Source organism: Poromitra crassiceps (genome assembly GCF_964638095.1).
Source record: "Poromitra crassiceps genome assembly, chromosome: 1".
Lineage (NCBI taxonomy): Eukaryota > Metazoa > Chordata > Actinopteri > Beryciformes > Melamphaidae > Poromitra > Poromitra crassiceps.
Window position 1 is genome coordinate 68609528 of NC_139623.1, and position 18876 is coordinate 68628403.

The 18876-nt window shown below is 45.7% G+C and overlaps 1 protein-coding gene across 1 annotated transcript in view; it reads right to left on the reverse strand.

Annotated features, from left to right (window-relative positions):
• Window positions 1-18876, reverse strand: part of LOC310782550 (stAR-related lipid transfer protein 13-like) — a 67758-nt gene that overhangs the window by 33080 nt on the left and 15802 nt on the right. The window contains exons 2-4 of the mRNA XM_083643225.1: window positions 9635-9706; window positions 6495-6576; window positions 544-607 (exon numbers count right to left, since the gene is read on the reverse strand). Coding sequence (XP_083499351.1) covers window positions 544-607; window positions 6495-6576; window positions 9635-9706 — 218 coding nt within the window. The remainder of the gene's footprint in view (window positions 1-543; window positions 608-6494; window positions 6577-9634; window positions 9707-18876) is intronic.

The window sequence follows — 18876 nt, forward strand, 5'->3', positions numbered from 1 at the left end:
AACATGGCATCACATTTTCAGATGTGCATGGTAAAGAAGGACACTCAATATATGGTATTATGACAGATTAGGAAGAGAAAGAACAATAGATATTGGGACACTAATCATTATACTGTTTAATTCTCCCCAAATATATTGGAGGATGTCCATTCATGACAGCTGTACATCATATGGTAAATGGTAAATGGTAAATGGCCTGCATTTATATAGCGCTTTTATCCAAAGCGCTTTACAATCAGTAGGTACATTCACCCATTCATACACCGATGGCGGCAGGTTACCACGCAGGGTGCTGGCACACCATCAGGAGCAATTTGGGGTTCAGTATCTTGCCCAAGGACACTTCGACATGCAGACTGGAGGAGGCGGGAATCGAACCACCGACCTCTTTTATCCAAGTGATTAGTGGACGACCCGCTCTACCTCCTGAGCTACAGCCACATCATGTTCTGTTCATCATGTTCCCAAAATTAATACATTATTAAAACAACATCCACTCTGTTAAAGTGATGAAGACATGCTGCTAAAAATGATTTCTCTTACCTTCTTCTTGGGGTGGCTGACATCCAGCTTCATGGAGGCAGACTTGTTCAGGGTGTTTAGACGTCTGCAACACACACACACACACACACACACACACACACACACACACACACACACACACACACACACACACACACACACACACACACAGACACACACACACACACACACACACACACACACACACGCACACACACACACACACACACACACACATTGTCAATGAAACATGCTAGAGCTGATGGGTTGGATGTATTCTGTGTTTGTTTTCATCTAACACCCTGCTTGCCTTCACTATCTTATCTCTCAGTCTGTCCGCTACTCTCTCTCCTCCCGAGTCTCAGTCATTCATTATCAGACACGCCTCCTCTGTCTCTCCCTCTGTCCCACTGGGCCTCCTCTGTGTCTCCCTCTGTCCCACTGGGCATCCTCTGTCTCTCCCTCTGTCCCACTGGGCCTCCTCTGTCTCTCCCTCTGTCCCACTGGGCCTCCTCTGTCTCTCCCTCTGTCCCACTGGGCCTCCTCTGTCCCACTGGGCCTCCTCTGTCTCTCCCTCTGTCCCACTGGGCCTCCTCTGTCTCTCCCTCTGTCCCACTGGGCCTCCTCTGTCCCACTGGGCCTCCTCTGTCTCTCCCTCTGTCCCACTGGGCCTCCTCTGTCTCTCCCTCTGTCCCACTGGGCATCCTCTGTCTCTCCCTCTGTCCCACTGGGCCTCCTCTGTCTCTCCCTCTGTCTCACTGGGCCTCCTCTGTCTCTCCCTGTGTCCCACTGGGCCTCCTCTGTCTCTCCCTCTGTCCCACTGGGCCTCCTCTGTCTCTCCCTCTGTCCCACTGGACCTCCTCTGTCTCTCCCTCTGTCCCACTGGGCCTCCTCTGTCTGTCCCACTGGGCCTCCTCTGTCTCTCCCTCTGTCCCACTGGGCCTCCTCTGTCTGTCCCACTGGGCCTCCTCTGTCTCTCCCTCTGTCCCACTGGGCCTCCTCTGTCTCTCCCTCTGTCCCACTGGGCCTCCTCTGTCTCTCTCTCTGTCCCACTGGGCCTCCTCTGTCTCTCCCTCTGTCCCACTGGGCCTCCTCTGTCTGTCCCACTGGGCCTCCTCTGTCTCTCCCTCTGTCCCACTGGGCCTCCTCTGTCTCTCCCTCTGTCCCACTGGGCCTCCTCTGTCTGTCCCACTAGGCCTCCTCTGTCTCTCCCTCTGTCCCACTAGGCCTCCTCTGTCTCTCCCTCTGTCCCACTGGGCCTCCTCTGTCTCTCCCTCTGTCCCACTAGGCCTCCTCTGTCTCTCCATCTGTCCCACTGGGCCTTCACTGTCTCTCCCTCTGTCCCACTAGGCCTCCTCTGTCTCTCCCTCTGTCCCACTATAGGCCTCCTCTGTCTCTCCCTCTGTGCCACTATAGGCCTCCTCTGTCTCTCCCTCTGTCCCACAAGGCCTTCTCTCATCTGTGGCATCAGAGAGTTTCTCTTCTACACTTCCACTCCAGCCTGATCCTCACCCAAGGGAGTGCTTCTCCCCCAGACGCAGCCTGCCCCGCCCCGTCTCCCCTCCCTCAGCTTTCTTGGCAGGCATCCTTCCCTCCTGCTGCCTCCCCCTGAGGCAGCTTAAAGGGATGAGAAGAGTGGTTAGTTAGGAGGGTGGTGTCTGTGTTCCTGTCTTTCAAGACGGGATCATTAAAAACATATTTTGTCACATTGTGTATTATGACCTCTGTCATCAGGAGGGTTTTGGCATCTGATAGCACAGTAGGAAATGGTCCTTTGTTCACTGTTGACTTTCTCTCGTCTCCCATACAGACAGACGGGCAGGCAGACAGACAGGAGGTTGCTTGTTACTACATAGAAACTAGAAAATAACGGTAACAAGCTGTCATGACAACTGTCTGTCTTGCTGGAGGTCATGGAATATACACTGAGTCTCCACACCCTGCATTTGTACTGCAGGATAGTATACAATTGCACAAGCGTATGTGTGTGACGTGGTGGAAGCATGAACCTCTGCATGAATAAATCATCCAAGTTAAAGCCATTTTTTATGTGTACAAGAAAGATGATGGATTGTGGAGTATGTGTGTCTGTGCTCCTTCTACTGACAAAGAATAGTTGGAAACGATGTATAAAATGGCAACATATGAACGGGTCACATATAGAGTTAGAGAGGACACATTTAATGAGGTCTGGGGCTTGTTATATATCTTTTTTAATATATATTTTTTATTTTGCCATTTTCGAAACGTAAAAAAACAAAAGGCTCAGACAGAGAAAGAAAGAAAAACAAAACAAACGTATAATCCACATTACAATACTACAGCTTGGCATACCAGCCACGTAAGGTCCCCATGTGCCTGCAAGAGATGTGCGTGGGATCCCACGCAAAGGGTCCATGAGAAGTCAGTTAGGCGAGTCACGGATCGCTATTAACCTCGTCCAAATAGGCCAGAAACGGGTCCCAGATAAACAAGAACTTCCCAAGAGAATTGGTCCTCAAGAACCGGAGCCTCTCTATACGTATAACCGAGATCATGTCCGTCAGCCACAGCTGAAAAGAAGGTGTAGAGGGAGACTTCCACTCCCTCAGAATGAGTCTCTTGGCGACAGTCGTCCCCTGTGTCAGAGACTGTTGCACAGCCGTAAAAGAGTCCAGCGCGTATTATGCTCAATCAACTTGGACCCCCGGCGGGAAATGGAAGACCGGTGGCAATTAGAGTACCGGTGCTTATTGGAAGAATTATGGTATGCGGAATTACCATCTATGTATAGGTCTCTGATGGAAACCAGACCCTTCTCACTCCAGGCATCGTCATTTTTGTCTGACCATGGAGCTAAAAAAGAATGATTAAAACAAATTGGTGTGAGGACAGAAACAACCGGTAGATTCAGAAAACCCCTAACTTGGTTTAGAATTCTGACAGAATTCCATGAAGTCCCAGGCTGCTCTAGCTTAGAAAATAACATAGCTGGCAGAGAGGAGTTGGCAATAGAATTGGCCTCCAATTTCAGCCACAGGGGGGCCCCGAGAGTTAAATTGCTAGGGGTCCCTTGCCGCCAAAACATTAGGGCCCTGACATTGGCAGCCCAGTAGTAGTGTCTAAATACAGGTAAGGCTAGTCCTCCTTCAGATTTGGGTTTTTGCATGTGCTTTGTTGAAATTCTATGGTTCTTATAATTCCAGATGTAGGACAGAATTATGGAGTCCAGTTCTTTGAAAAAAGCCGACGTAAGAAAGACAGAGGCAGGGTTTTCCAGTTTTCTATACATTGTTTAAGTCTTGAAACAAAATCACCAAAATTCAACTTAAATATTAGTTTAGGATCTCTGGGTATGGTCAAACCAAGATAGGTGAGGCGGTCCTTTGCTAATTTGAATGGGAGATTTTCCAGGAAACCAGGAGTAAAGATATCAGTGAGAGGCATAAAGTCGCTTTTTGTCCAGTTAATTGTGTATCCAAACAGCTTGCCGAAGGAGGTGATTAATTCTAGGAGAGTCGATGTTTCTGAATTATGTAGGTATAATATTACATCGTCGGCGTACAAACTGATATGCATCTCGATACCTCCGACCTTCAGGCCTGCAAGGCTTGGGTGGCTACGTATTTTTAAGGCAAGGGGCTCGAGCGCAACGGCGAAGAGGGACGGCGAGAGAGGGCAACCTTGCTGGACCGAGCAAAGTAATAGAAACCTGGTTGACTTGTCACCATTGGTTATAACTGAACATGTTGGACTATATATGAGGGGCTTGTTCTTCACTGAAATTGAAGGATCTAATACTGGACTTTGAAGAAAACGGTCTATACGTATGAATATGGGCACATTGGCTACGTGTCTTGTCTTTGTGTATTGTATATCTACCTCGGGTATCTTTCTGTTAGTGGTACAGTACAGTATTTATGTATGTGTTGTTGTTTTCCCTTTCTTTTCTCTTCTAGTTCTCTGATAATATCATCAAAGTGACTGTGTTAAGCAGTTCAACCATGTTAACCAAATCTGGTCTGTTCTTCCAGATTGGGATTTTATTTGGGTGTGTGCATATCAGTATGTTGCTTATGTTTTTGTGCAGTATTTGGAACAATTATCTAATATCATGTTGCAAGTGTTGCAAAAGAGTATGTGTGTCTGTGAGAGTGACGTGAGGGAGACCTGGTTCTGAATGTGTTTGAAGGCTTCTCAGGGGGTCTGATGTGTGACTCTCTCTCTCTAGCTGTCAGGAACACTATCATTAACACACCCGCCTCTGCCAGGGACAGAGATTGGGGACAGGAGGGGGAAAGTGTGTTGTGTGTAATAATAATAATAATAATAATAGCTTGGATTTATATACTGTAGCGCCTTTCAAGGAACCCAAGGCCGCTTTACAAAAGTAGAAAAAGATGACGGACACACATAGATGATAACAAAGAACAACAAAGAACAGAAGATACTAGATGCCGAAGGCTGTGTTGAACAGGTGAGTTTTGAGTAGAGTTTTGAAAGTAGCCAGTGATGGGGCGTTGCGGATTTCAGTAGGGAGAGAGTTCCAAAGGGTGGGGGCCGCCACACTGAAGGCTCTGGCCCCAAAGGTCCGCAGGCGGGAGTTGGGGATGGAGAGGAGACCCGAGTTGGAGGACCTCAGGTTCCAGGACGGGGTGTAGGGTTGCAGGAGGTCAGACAGGTACTGGGGGCGAGGGCGTGGAGGGATTTGAAGGTGAGGAGTTGGATTTTGTATAAGATACAGGATTTGACCGGGAGCCAGTGGAGGTGGATGAGGGTGAGAGTGATGTGCTGCCAGGGTTTGGTGCGGGTCAGAACCCTGGCAGCTGAGTTTTGTACATATTGGAGCCTGTCCAGGGTTTTGTTGGGAACCCCGAACAGGACTCCATTACACTAGCCCAGGCGGGAGGTGATGAAGGCGTGTATGAGGGTTTCAGCAACAGAGTCAGGAAGTGATGGCCGGAGTCTGGAGATGTTTTTGAGGTGATAGAAGGCAGATTTGGTGATGGCTTTGATGTGTGAGTGAAAGGAGAGAGTGGAGTCGAGGATGACGCCCAGGTTGCGGACTTCAGTGGATGGTGAGATGGAGCAGCCATCTACATCGAGGAGGAGATGTGCACACAACACATACCCAAAGTATGTGTTGGTGCAACCAAAACAAGCTTCAATGAGAAGTGAGTGCTTTACCAAGGAGACAGAGACTGAGAGACATGAAACAATGAGAAGTGAGCGCTTTACCAAGGAGACAGAGACTGAGAGACATGAAACAGAGAAAGATCATAGCTGAAGTGTGCAAAGGGACTTTAAATACGCACACAGCCATCTGGTAGTCTACATTGGCATCCTCAACCCCAACAAACCATGTCCTCTCCCCACTGACCCCCCGAGGGTCTGTGCTCTTTGAATGGGAGATCAGAGCGTGGCAGAGGGGTGGGAGGTAGTGGGGTGGCTGACCAGATCAAAGCATGTTGGAGGGGGAGACAGGGACTGGGAATTCATTAAGGGTCGGGGCAGACGTCTGATGATTAGCGGTTAGCGTCAGGCCGCGGGGAGGAGGCCAGGGAGCAGAGCGGGGAGGAGGCCAGGGAGCAGAGCGAGGAGGAGGCCAGGGAGCAGAGCGAGGAGGAGGCCAGGGAGCAGAGCGAGGAGGAGGCCAGGGAGCAGAGCGAGGAGGAGGCCAGGGAGCAGAGCGAGGAGGAGGCCAGGGAGCAGAGCGAGGAGGAGGCCAGGGAGAAGAGCGAGGGGAAGGAAGACAGAAATCAATCAACCAATGACGTGGCAGCTGCCCGATGGTATGATGTCATTTTGATACCGCTGTTAAATATGTTTTTGATACCACTGTTAAATATATGCATCGGAATGGAGGGAGACAGACGGAGAGAATGAGTGTGTGTGTGTGTGTGCGTGTGTGCGTGTGTGTGTGTGTGTGTGTGTGTGTGTGTGTGTGTGTGTGTGTGTGTGTGTGTGTGTGTATTTTCTGTGAGTGCCCTTACCGACACAGAGGCTCGACCAGATCCCTGTCCAAGAAGTCATGGTCCCTTTTCACCGACGAAATGTCAATTGGAAACTGGGAATCTGTGAAAGAGAGAGAGAGAGAGAGAGAGAGAGAGAGAGAGAGAGAGAGAGAGAGAGAGAGAGAGAGAGAGAGAGAGTGAGAGAGAGAGTGAGAGAGAGTGAGAGGTAGGTTTACAGTTAATGATTGACAGGAGACAGCAGTGGGCAGTTAACAGTTTTTTTGTACGCATTATTGTGGTCACCAACTAGGCACTTTTGTAACTAACTGTCTCCCAGCATCTGACTGCATTATTAGTGTTTATGTCCTTTGTACTCTGTATTTATGTGGACATAAATAAATCATTTAAATGTGTGTGTGTGTGTGTGTGTGTGTGTGTGTGTGTGTGTGTGTGTGTGTGTGTGTGTGTGTGTGTGTGTGTGTGTGTGTGTGTGCGCACGTCGCTAAACAAGGAACAGAGCATTTAAAAGCCACTTCTTAGATTACTGGGGCCGTTTCCTGTTTGTGCCTCGACTGGATGAGACCAGACTATCGTCACATGAACGCCTCCAGGGTTTTCCAACCAGGTGAGAAAGGATGGAAGGAGGAGGGAGGGAGGGAGGACGGAGGAGGGAGGGAGGGACGAGATAAAAGCTTGTGCTCCACTCCCCTGAGTGGAGGATGAGGGAAAGATGAGTGGCAGATGAGCAGAGGAGCGGAGAGAGAGAGAGGGAGAGAAAGAGAGAAGCTATGAGAGTCCCAGCAGTGATAACAAGGCCTTTCCCATGACCCCTCCCTTTGCACAGGAACTGGAGCCTGGAAATAGACCATAGCAGCCCAGAAGACAGGGACAGAGAGATGGAGGGATGGGTCGAGAGAGAGAGAGAGAGAGAGAGGGAGAGAGAGAGAGAGACATAGGGATGATGACAGAGAGGGGGAGAGAGAGAAACATAGGGATGACAGAGAGAGAGAGAGGCATACGGATGACAGAGAGAGAGAGACATAGGAATGACAGAGAGAGAGAGAGAGAGAGAGACATAGGGATGACAGCGAGAGAGAGAGAGAGAGAGAGACATAGGGATGACAGAGAGAGAGAGACATAGGAATGACAGAGAGAGACATAGGAATGACAGAGAGAGAGAGAGAGAGAGAGAGAGAGATAGGGATGACAGAGAGAGAGAAAGACATAGGGATGACAGAGAGAGAGAGAGAGAGACATAGGAATGACAGAGAGAGAGAGAGAGAGACATAGGGATGACAGAGAGAGAGAAAGACATAGGGATGACAGAGAGAGAGAGAGAGAGACATAGGAATGACAGAGAGAGAGAGACATAGGAATGACAGACAGAGAGAAAGACATAGGAATGACAGAGAGAGAGAGACATAGGAATGACAGACAGAGAGAAAGACATGGATGACAGAGAGAGAGAGAGAGAGACATAGGGATGACAGAGAGAGAGAGAGACATAGGGATGACAGAGAGAGAGAGAGACATAGGGATGACAGAGAGAGAGTTGATTACATGCTAACAGACATAGATCCAGTGCACCTCAGGGCATTCACAGTCAGTCCCTTAACCCCCCGATCAGACCACAGCAAAATCACCCTGTACCTAAAACAGACTCAAACCCACCACATAGCAGAGGAGGGCAGTAAGCTACACAGAGCTGAATAACCCTACAAATGGTCTGAAAACAGCAAAGATCATTACCAGCAGGCAATTGGCAACAACAAAATTCAAGCATCACTAAACAAATTCCTCACTCAAACATATCCCCACAACAAAGATGGAGTAAATTTGGCAGTGAGGGATATAAACTCCATCTTTGACAACCTGGCCACCTTGTCTAACTTAAAGAAATCACAAAAGCCCAAAAACAAAAAGGTTAATGACGACAAATGGTTTGATTCTGATCAATGCAAACATCTAAGAAAAGCAGTCAGGAAACTATCAAACCAAAAACACAGAGAACCAGACAACCAGCAGGTCCGGCATCAATACTGGCAAACCCTAAAACAATACCATCACACCATCAGATCAAAGAAGACACAACACATCAACAAACAACTCACTGTAATGGAGGAAGCTATAGACTCTAACAAATTCTGGGAAAATTGGAAGCACTTAAACAAACCACACAAAGAAGAATTAGCAATCCAAAATGGAGATACATGGAAGAAACACTTTGAGAAATTATACAGAGAAATCACACCTAATTCGGCCCAAAAAGATATATATAAAAAACTAGAACTTTTAGAACCATTAGAATCATTAAAGATCAACAAAACCCCTTAGACTTCCCAATTATAGAAGGAGAACTGCAAGACAAAATCAAGGCTCTACAACCCAAAAAGGCCTGTGGTGTTGATGGTATATTAAACAAAATGATTAAATATGCTGACAATACGTTCCACATGGCCCTGCTGAAACTATTCAACATGGTGATGAGCGTGGGCTATTTCCCTGACATCTGGAACAAAGGACTAATAACACCCATCTTTAAAAATGGGGACAAATTTGACCCGAACAATTATAGAGGGAGATGTGTTAGCAGCAACCTGGGGAAGATGTTCTGCTCAATTATCAACAATAGACTACAACAATTCCTCAGAGACCACAACATCCTGAGGAAAAGCCAAATTGGATTCCTACAGAACCATCGAACAACTGACCACATTTACACCCTCCACACCCCTATAGAAAAACATGTAAATCAAAATAAATAAATAAATGTCTCCTGCTTCATAGATTTGGAAAAGGCCATCCACTCAATTTGGCACGAAGGTCTCATATTCAGACTATTAGAAAGTGGGGTGGGAGGTCAAACATACGACATCGTCAAAACAATGTACCTCAACAATAAATGTGCAGTCAAAATAGACAATAGTAGAACAGATTTCTTCCCCCAAAGCCGAGGAGTGATGCAAGGAAACAGCCTGTGTGAATCATGGCAGCTGTGAAAATGCTGGACCTCAGACTGTGGCTACTCTATGTACATGTGTGTGTGTGTGTGTGTGTGTGTGTGTGTGTGTGTGTGTGTGTGTGTGTGTGTGTGTGTGTGTTTGCATGTGTGTGTGTGTGTTTACATGTGTGTGTGTGTGTGTGTGTGTGTGTGTGTGTGTGTGTGTGTGTGTGTATACCTTCATAGAGCTGGGCGTACTGTGGAAACCCCGCCGCTCGTAGCCAATCGCAAGCCTCCTTAGCCTCAATCTCTGTAAAGCCCAAAAGGAGAAAGGTTGAGTAAAACACACGCACATATTGATTACATATTAATTACATATTGATTACATATTGGCCCTGTGAACAGTTATGAAGTAGGTTCCAGACTCTGCGTAACCATATACCTGTATCATACAGTATATCATAAAAACAGGGAGCGATTCAAAGTCAGAGAGAAACAGCATTGAACTGAAGTTGGATTTGTCTAAACTAAAGCTTGATATCACATCCCTGCATTTTTGAAGAGGAAAGTCCCCACAGTATTTTGTATTTTTTTTTTTACATATTATATCACAAATACATCTCAGCAGAACTCCACCGGAATTATGAGAATCGGAAAAGCTGGAATGGAGCCAGCGAGTGACACACATCATAGAGACAGTGTGGGAACACCATAGATTGTATAATAGAACTGGATATAGTGAGCGTGACGTCACCCATTGGGTTTTGATGGAACAAAATGAGGCTTGAATCCCCGCTTCCTGCTCATCGTTGATTGGTTGAATGGATTAATTCTACATGGAAGTACGGGGAGAGAGGGCTGTTAAAACACTAGTAGAAGAAGAAGAAGAAGAAGGAGGGGGCGGCTGCCGGGGGAGTTTCCGAATTTGTCTCACAGGCTTGAACTGACTGCCATCTTGTTGTTCGCTTCAGTTTGCTAGCTTGCTCGCTGGCTGGCTGGTTGCAGTGGTGAAATGGTCCAGGACAACAAATATAATAACTTTTAGTCCGAAGGTATGGGCGAGTAGGAGTCCAGCCAACCGACCACCGTCTTGTCCGGGGCCTGGCCAAGAGACCATGGTGTGGTGTGATCCTGGTGCATTGTGCCTGGTGGGAGCCTCCAGCCTGCTAGCTGCTGCTAACCCTCCACAAAGTAAACTGCTATTATACTTATCTCTGGGCAAACTCTAAACTTTATAACTGAGGTGGATTTGATCGCGCACTTGGTGCTCTATATGTCTATGTTGGACTGTTTGAGTTATGCTCATGTTTGTAAGCTAACGCTAGCTCGATTTGCATCGTGTGCTAACGTGTGTTAACTGAAATTTGGTGACGTTATGTTATAGTAATTAATATAACACGGTGTTGTTTGTTTCTTCAAGGGATGGCCGCCGGAGTACCATGGTGGAGCAGGAACAGCACAACACAACAGAGGCAGTCCGTTGTGTCGTCAGCAACGAAGCCTTCTAGGCGAAACGTTCATCACCTTGCTTGCCCACAATAAATAAGATATTTTTTTTCTTAAACTGTGTGTGCCGGGACATCTGTCACCTACTAGTATCCTCCGACCCAGGCACCCGTATACTTTTTATATATCTTTATGGGAGTCGTGCTTGCTAACTGTTTTTCCAGATTATCTATATATGCCTAATTTACCAGAAGACACATTCGTGCAAGACCTTAGGCTATGTTGAGTTCTATCGATCTGATAAAGTATGTTTTAAAATAAGGATGACAAATTGCTGAGCTTGGCGGATGCCTCAAGACAAGTGTGTATCATTTTTAAATGTCCAATACCATACAGAAAAGCAAATTGAACAAACTACCAACAGCATTCAAGTCTGCAAAAACTTGTGATGTTATGTCACGTTAACATATAACCTTATGAGCTTACTGTATAACATGGGCAGACCATTTAACGTTAGGCTACTTTACATACCGTTTGATAACGTTAAATGGTCCACCATGTTATGAGCGTCACGTTACATGTATGCCATCTATACAGTTACGTGTGTCTACTAACACTATTAAAATATCATAAAGTAACGCTATTTTCTGATAATTTGCATATAAGTATATATAAGTATGACTTGCTATCTGCTAGCATTGTTTGCTAAGTTTTCTTATTCGTGTACTTTCCGCAGACTAGATGCCTTGCGGCACATTGCTGCCTCTAACGGGCGGAAGTATTACTGTTCCCCATTATCCGAAGTTTATCGCCTAATTTCCTCGAAATGGGGCTATAATTAAAAAAATTGAGGCCTTGAGAGCATGAAAAATACTTGAAATTGTTTTTTCAGACCATAAACTCATTTGTAAAGTGTTTATTTAAGACAGAGACCGAGAGAGAAGTTGGCTCATTTCACATAGAGTTGAATGGACATTCAGGGGATGATGCTACACAAGCTGCACCCCCCCCACTGGCCATTTGAGAGTATGCAACTTCCGCATCGGCCTCAAAAAGAGACTGGCTGTGATGGGGACTGGGGAACACCCACAAAATGTTATACGGCTGGCGCGTGAGTGGGGTAAAACCACCCATATATCTCAATGGGCTGACTCACCAAAGGACGGTGCTGCGGCTCTACACTACAGGATTGGGGATTCTAGAGCAGAACACAAGACATCTGTTCAGATGTGCGTTTACTGCGGGGGTTAAATCCCCGATAGTGTCTGCCTGGGCTGGGCTAGCAGCTAAATGCTTACTATGCTGAATGGATAGAAAGGGGGATTTACCCCACCCTGACCACGCCCCCAGCCAACTACCCCAGCGTCTATGACGAGACACAGACTGTCTCTATACTGTATAGACATAAAGGGCCCTATCGTCGTACGGCGCTATCGTTTTTGCGCTGCGTTTGCGCGCCTCTTATTGCTATCTTCCGAGCGTCTTAAGTTATCGTCTGCCTCCACCGTCCAGTTTTGCGCTGTGATGACACAGGTGTAGGCGTGGCCCAGGCGTGTCTGTGGGCCTCTAGCCTATCATGTGTCTCGCGCAAGTGTCATTTAGCGCAAAGAGAGGTCTGGGTGTTGCCCGTTCCAAAATAGGTGTTCCAGCGCAATGTGTTAGAAAAAATCGCCTGGCTGCTCTCAATTTTAATGCCAGGAAATAGCTGGTCTTAGCGCAAACGCAGACGTACGCCTGAGTGCAGACAGTCTCCACATCTCCATGCAGTGCAGGAAATCCTTGCTTGGATCCATTTATGCACGGCATGGATGTCACTCTCCACTCGCACCTGCACACACTCTTCTCTCCTCGGAATGCCACGTTGATTTTCAACTATAGCCTACATTGCAGAATAAACACACCTTGATTTAAAAATGAGAATTTTTTTGTCATGGTTTTATTAGGCTACATAATTCCTGACCATACAGGTTTGTGGTGTGAGGTAACAATAGATTGCTTTTGAGAAAGTTGTGACGGTGTTGTGCTAAACTGCCTCTCCCCACCCTGGCCGGCCCAAAACACCCAGGGCACCGACCCACACCCACACCCACCCCACCACCAAGCCTGCATACCCGTCCAGCTCCCACCTTCTCAGGGGAGACCCCCCCTCCAGCACCCTCGCGCACACAGGCTCCCGCCCCGCCAGACCCTCATTCCCCTAATCCAATTCAAAACGCATCATTTTTTCGCACAACACCTGTGTCCGGCCAGCACAGTAACCTCTTTCCCTGCAATTGCACGCATGTAAGACCAGCTTCTCCACAGCACGGATGGCATGACCGCAGTCAATGGCTTAACCAGAGTGGACAATTCTGACATAGGCTATTGAAATAGGTGAAATCTCACACATTCCTACCCTATTAAAGAAACAAATATTTTTAGATGTGTACCTATCCCAGCAAGCAAAATTACATCATGATAACGTTGTGATGACGTCTTTCAGTGACGTCCAGGACGTGGCCAGATCACAGCTGGTTTTGGGATGATTTAGACGTCTACGCGGGAACGTCAAACTGACGTTGAAATATGACCATTACCATGAATGGGGAGGTTAACTTATTCTGCTATGTACACAGTGTATATTCAGCAGCTTTCTACATAACGCTATAATTATGTCCAGATTAACAATTTATGCTACATTTTCAAAAAATATAATACTGCCATGAGTGGGATTTTAACTCGGGATCTACAACTTACCAGCCGGCTATTCTACCACTACGCTATCTGTTCACTGAATGATTTCGCTGTACGTTGGAGTGATATAGCCTACCGTTTCAAAACATGGAGCCCTTGTTCTTTTTATACCGGTATAACATCATGGATACCGTAGGATTATGGCAGAAACTTGTTTTTTTATTTAAAACGTTAGCGTCAAGTCTTTGTGGATCGCACATCACAGTGTAACCGTCTACAATCTGTGTAAGCAGAACCCCCAAACACATTAACGCCGCCCAATGCTACAGCATGCAACTTCCAACTCAAATGTATATTTTACGCCTCGCAGTGTATTTTCTCTCTTTCAAAACAATCTGGCAACAAGATATGCAAGTGAGACAATTGCAGGATTCCCCCGCAATTCATCTCCTCGTAGTCCCACCTCCACGAATAAACAGTTTGTTAATCAGCGCAGATTGTCCAGTGTCCACATGCAAGTGCTGATCACTCGGAGTTTGGATAAAAAATAGCCCAGGCTGAGAAATACGTGATTGAGTGCAACCATTTAGTTATCCTCATGGATATTTCAGTGGTGAGTGAAATTAGTTGGATAGTGATACAGTGATAATCTGGGCCAGATCTGACTCTTCATGATATGACTTGAGCTGGCCCCGATTGGGCTCTCTCGATTCGTCCGGGTCCGTCCTGCTTGCTGGGATGTTATAGCCTATATGAACGAAACGTCTAATTAGTAAGCCACGCTTTGGGACATCACTGCGTAATTGCGCGGCGGCCCTCTCTCTCTTCCCTCTCTCGTTCTCCCCCCCCCCCCTCTCTCTCTTCCCTCTCTCGTTCCCCCCCCCCCCCTCTCTCTCTCTCTTCCCTCTCTCGTTCCCCCCCCCCCCCCTCTCTCTCTCTCGCTCTCTCTCTCTCTCTCCCTCGCTCTCTCTCTCTCTCTGTTTCTCTGCTTGCTCTCAGCAAGAAAGAAGCTGGTGTGTGATGGCAGTGACGCTGTGGCTTTTAAGGGGAGTGATCTCACCTTGTGAATCCTATATGGGCATAAACACACCTATGGAGGTTTGCGCCGAGATGACGTGAAGCGCAGCGGGCCGACACGCCCATAATTAGTGCTTTGCGCGGCGCTATTCCAGCGCAAAACGGGCGCTGACGCAAAATTAACGCCGTTGCGAAGATAGGGCCCATAGAGGGGATAAGTCACGCCCACTTCTGGGTTCAGCATGGGACCTAAAGGTTTTCATTCTGAATATAGCTGAATCGCTTGGTTTGACCAAGTCAAACGCTTTATACAGATTTTTCCAAATGTGTATGGAAAAATGAATGGGGAATGACAACCCTTAGCGTGGCTTTACACTGTGAAACTAAAACAAGCTAGCTAGGTTGGTAATGTTTCATCTGTCATATTGTTTTTCCTTTCTCTCTCTTGCTACAGTAGATCATATACTGTAACTGGGGAGTGTCATTGTAACTTGCATCTTTGTATCTTATTTTGCATCATTTTCTAGCTGGATAATATCAATTCGGACATGTACAATGTTTTATTCTGCCACTGGCTGGCTACTTTCTTTCTTTATGGCTGTCCAGGAAGAGAGCCATCAGTGCACCCAGGGATGATGTATTTATGTAGTTGGAACGCGGAAGTCCCGGACTTCCTGGTTCTTCACTGTTTCTGCCTATGGGATTTTTGAATGGGTTTTTGGCGCGAAGCTTCAAATAAGGTCTGTGGGCAACGCAAGCTTAATCAAACGCGAACCAGTGTTCAGCGGGATAATCTTCACACATGAGGACCACTTTCATGAGTTTTGAAGCGTAAATGCGAGCCCTAGAAGTAAAAAGCTTGTGCTAAGCTAATCCAGAACTACACACAGTGTCGCATAGGCTTCCACGTCACATCACCACTCAACCTGGTGTGTTGTTGATGTGTGCGCTGCTGTGCACTGATTACCCCGGGCTGAACCAGGTGAGGGAAAGAGAATTTCCGGGTTCGTCCTTTGAAGTGATGACGTTATTGACGTATAATATCCCCGTCGACTCAACAGTGTAGTCTCATTTAGCCATTTGCTAGCTAGCTGCCCTTTTAACGGCACGTAAAAGCTTCAAAACTCATAAAAATTGTCCTCATGTGTGAAGATTCTACTGAACACTGGTTCGCGTTTGATTAAGCTTGCGTTGCCCAGAGACCATATTTGAAGCATCGCGCCAAAAACCCATTCAAAAATCCCATAGCCGAAAACAGTGAAAAACCCGGAAGTGTTAGCATCGATGTTTTCCGGACTCATTCCTGGGGCTCTCTATAGCCTACTAGGCTACTTTTCAGCGTTTTGATTGGCTGTTGCATGAAACTAGTTTCACAAAGTTGAGAGTTTTGCAACTGTTGCAGCTGAGTTTCAGACAAGTTTCAAGTGCGTTGCAGAGGGCTTTTAATTAGACAGTGCAAATCATTTGCAACTTAGTTTCACCTCAGTTTCAACCAACTAAAGTTGCATGAAGATGTCTGTAAAGCCAGCCTTAGGTATGCCGAACCCAGAAGAGGGTGTGATGACTTTATTGGGACACTCTCCTGCTACTGTATGTATTCAGATTTGAATTTCCATACAGCATCAGATTTGGGCTGTTAAAGCGTAAACCTCACAGGTTTTCCACAAGGCACCACACCCCATTAGGTGCTGTAACCTAGCCTGGGTAAACCCATCCCCCACGTGACCTGCTCTCAGACCTGTTCTCAGTCACTAGGGTCTGGAATCCCACCTATGTTAATCGATTTCTAGCGGTGGTCCCCCCCCCCCCCCCGATAGACCACTCCATTACGCAACCGTCATCCTACCAGCTTAGTGCACAGAGCACATGCGCAGTGCAGCAGATGGCGTCATCACTCTGCGACCTTTGTTGTTAGCGCATGAGCTAACACTTTTCATTTCAGTACTGCTAGCACGCAAATGGCTACAACCAGCTACAACCAACCAAGCCCCCGTCCGCCCGAAATGTAAACAGACTCAGAGCTGGCCTACGGATCGATGTGTGATTTCCAGGTAAGAATATGTTATTCACAGGTATATGCCACACTATATATTATCTCAGAAACTAGCGTAATTGTGTTTGGTAAGAAAGACATTCGATAAATGACTGACTTTTCCTCATCGGCTGTAGTGGGTTAGCGAGGTAACGTTAGCTAGATTACGGGAGCATTTAACGATCTAATGAATTCTAGAAAAACATGTCAGAAGCTAGCTAACGTTAGCCACGTGTAACATACAGTAACTACTACGTTTTATATTATTAGAGCTTCCAAGAAGAGAGAACATCGCCTCTGCCAATGACTCCTGTGACGGTGGTCAGGGAATGAAAGAGGAACAGGACAACTGTCTACACGGACCCAAACCTCGATCCCTGCTGCAGATGGCCGCAGATCTGGCCGCAGATCTGGAGAGATATTTGTGGCTGTGAAGAACAGTCATCATCTATACAGTGATATGATCTAGTTATCAGGGACACGCTGTCTTATCTGCATAAATCATATTGAATAGTACCAGACAAAACCTTCAAAACAAATCAAGCTCTGGAAATGATGGTGGACTTAATGTTAATCAAAAACGGCCACACTCATAACGGTAAGGTGTGTTTGACCTAGCTAGAAATAACGTTAATGCACTCGCATTTCAGCGTGGTTACAGATGTAGCTGACGCTAGCTAGCTACAGTAGATTTTTGGAGGCTATAGCGTTAACGTGAATGTCATGACATAGTGAGCGTAGTGTTATACTGTATATTATACATAATCCAGATCATATTCCAGATGCAACCTAGCTAGATGTTAAGCTCCACACTGCTGTATGAGTACAATCAAATCTATCAAGCCTTGATATCATATTCCAACGTGAATTCAGCTGAGGGGTTCGCTCCAGAACGAGACTGTTGCATTCAATATTTGTACACGTTACTGTGCAGTAGTTAGTGCAGGCTAGTTAATTGTTGGAAGTAAGGTTTTTGAATTCTAAAAGGCTCACAGCACATGTTGTTTCTGACTTGGATTGATTAATCAAAATTTTCAAAATCTTTACTACTGTACTGTCCATTAATAATGACATCAGGTGACAAGCTGAAATGTCAATTCTTATAGCAAATCTAGGTAAATTTCAGACTTTAACGTAGTGTCTTGTCTGAAGTGAATACAAGTGACCTATATTTTTCAATCCTGTCTTTGAATAAAAGTTGTACATTGTGTTATACTTGAAAACCATGTCTTTGCTCCCTTATTTGTGTTCACAATTACAACAAATCTGTATGGTTTATCTGTTGGCATTAAACCGTGGTATTTCCTTGGGTGATATTCCATATTTGTCATTAAACCTAGCTGTTCACATCTGCATTTTCTACAAATTGGGCTAAATTTGCAATGATGAATCAAAGCCACGTGAGATATCACAAGTAGCCTACTTTTATTAAAAAACAAAATAAAATGCAAAGAGAGGTTTCCTTCTCTAACTATTGGTGCGTTCACAAAATATTTACACAATGAGATTTCTTTATAAATAATCATCAATAACGTGGATAATGATGACATCTGCAGCTGCTGGACGAGAGACAGAAGAAACTACGATCTGAAGATTGGAGCAGAGGACATGACTACAGAGAAACTTAACCGACCAGCACTCTGCTTCAATCAATGAATGCTTATAAATAAACCATACACATGAGAATTACCGTTAACGTTACAGCATTTAATAACATAAATATGGTGATATCTGGTGGTCTGAAATTACTCTCTCTAGCTACAGTAGGGTAACTGGCTCCTATTGTGTCTTATTATTGTAACGTTTGAATCAGCGTTTCATAACTTTATAATAGCCTATTACTGTATAGCCTGGATGACGTTAGCTAATGCTACCCAGCCTTACATTGGCATATGCTGCATTTAGCTTGTGGTATTATGTAGGCTACAGTAATATTGTGTAGCTGGCTAGACAGACGAGTTTATCTGGACAAGATCCCAGTGTGACAAGATCCCTGCTGCTAGCTTGTCTGCCTTTCTGTGTCAGAGTATCTAGCTACAGTATCTGCATTACATGCTACACCATGCAAATATATTTCGATATAATTAAAACAATTATGGACTGTGTATTGCTGTGAAAAAGTTAGATTTGATTGTGTCAAGTGTTACATGTTATATTTTTAACTGAGCTTTGCGGAATTACCTCAACACAATTGTGTTGTGTATCAGCTTTAAATATCCAATATATACAGCATTAAACAAACGACCAGCAGCATTCAAATGTGCAAAAACGTTATATTTATTGAAATGTGGTGATCTCATGTCACATTACAT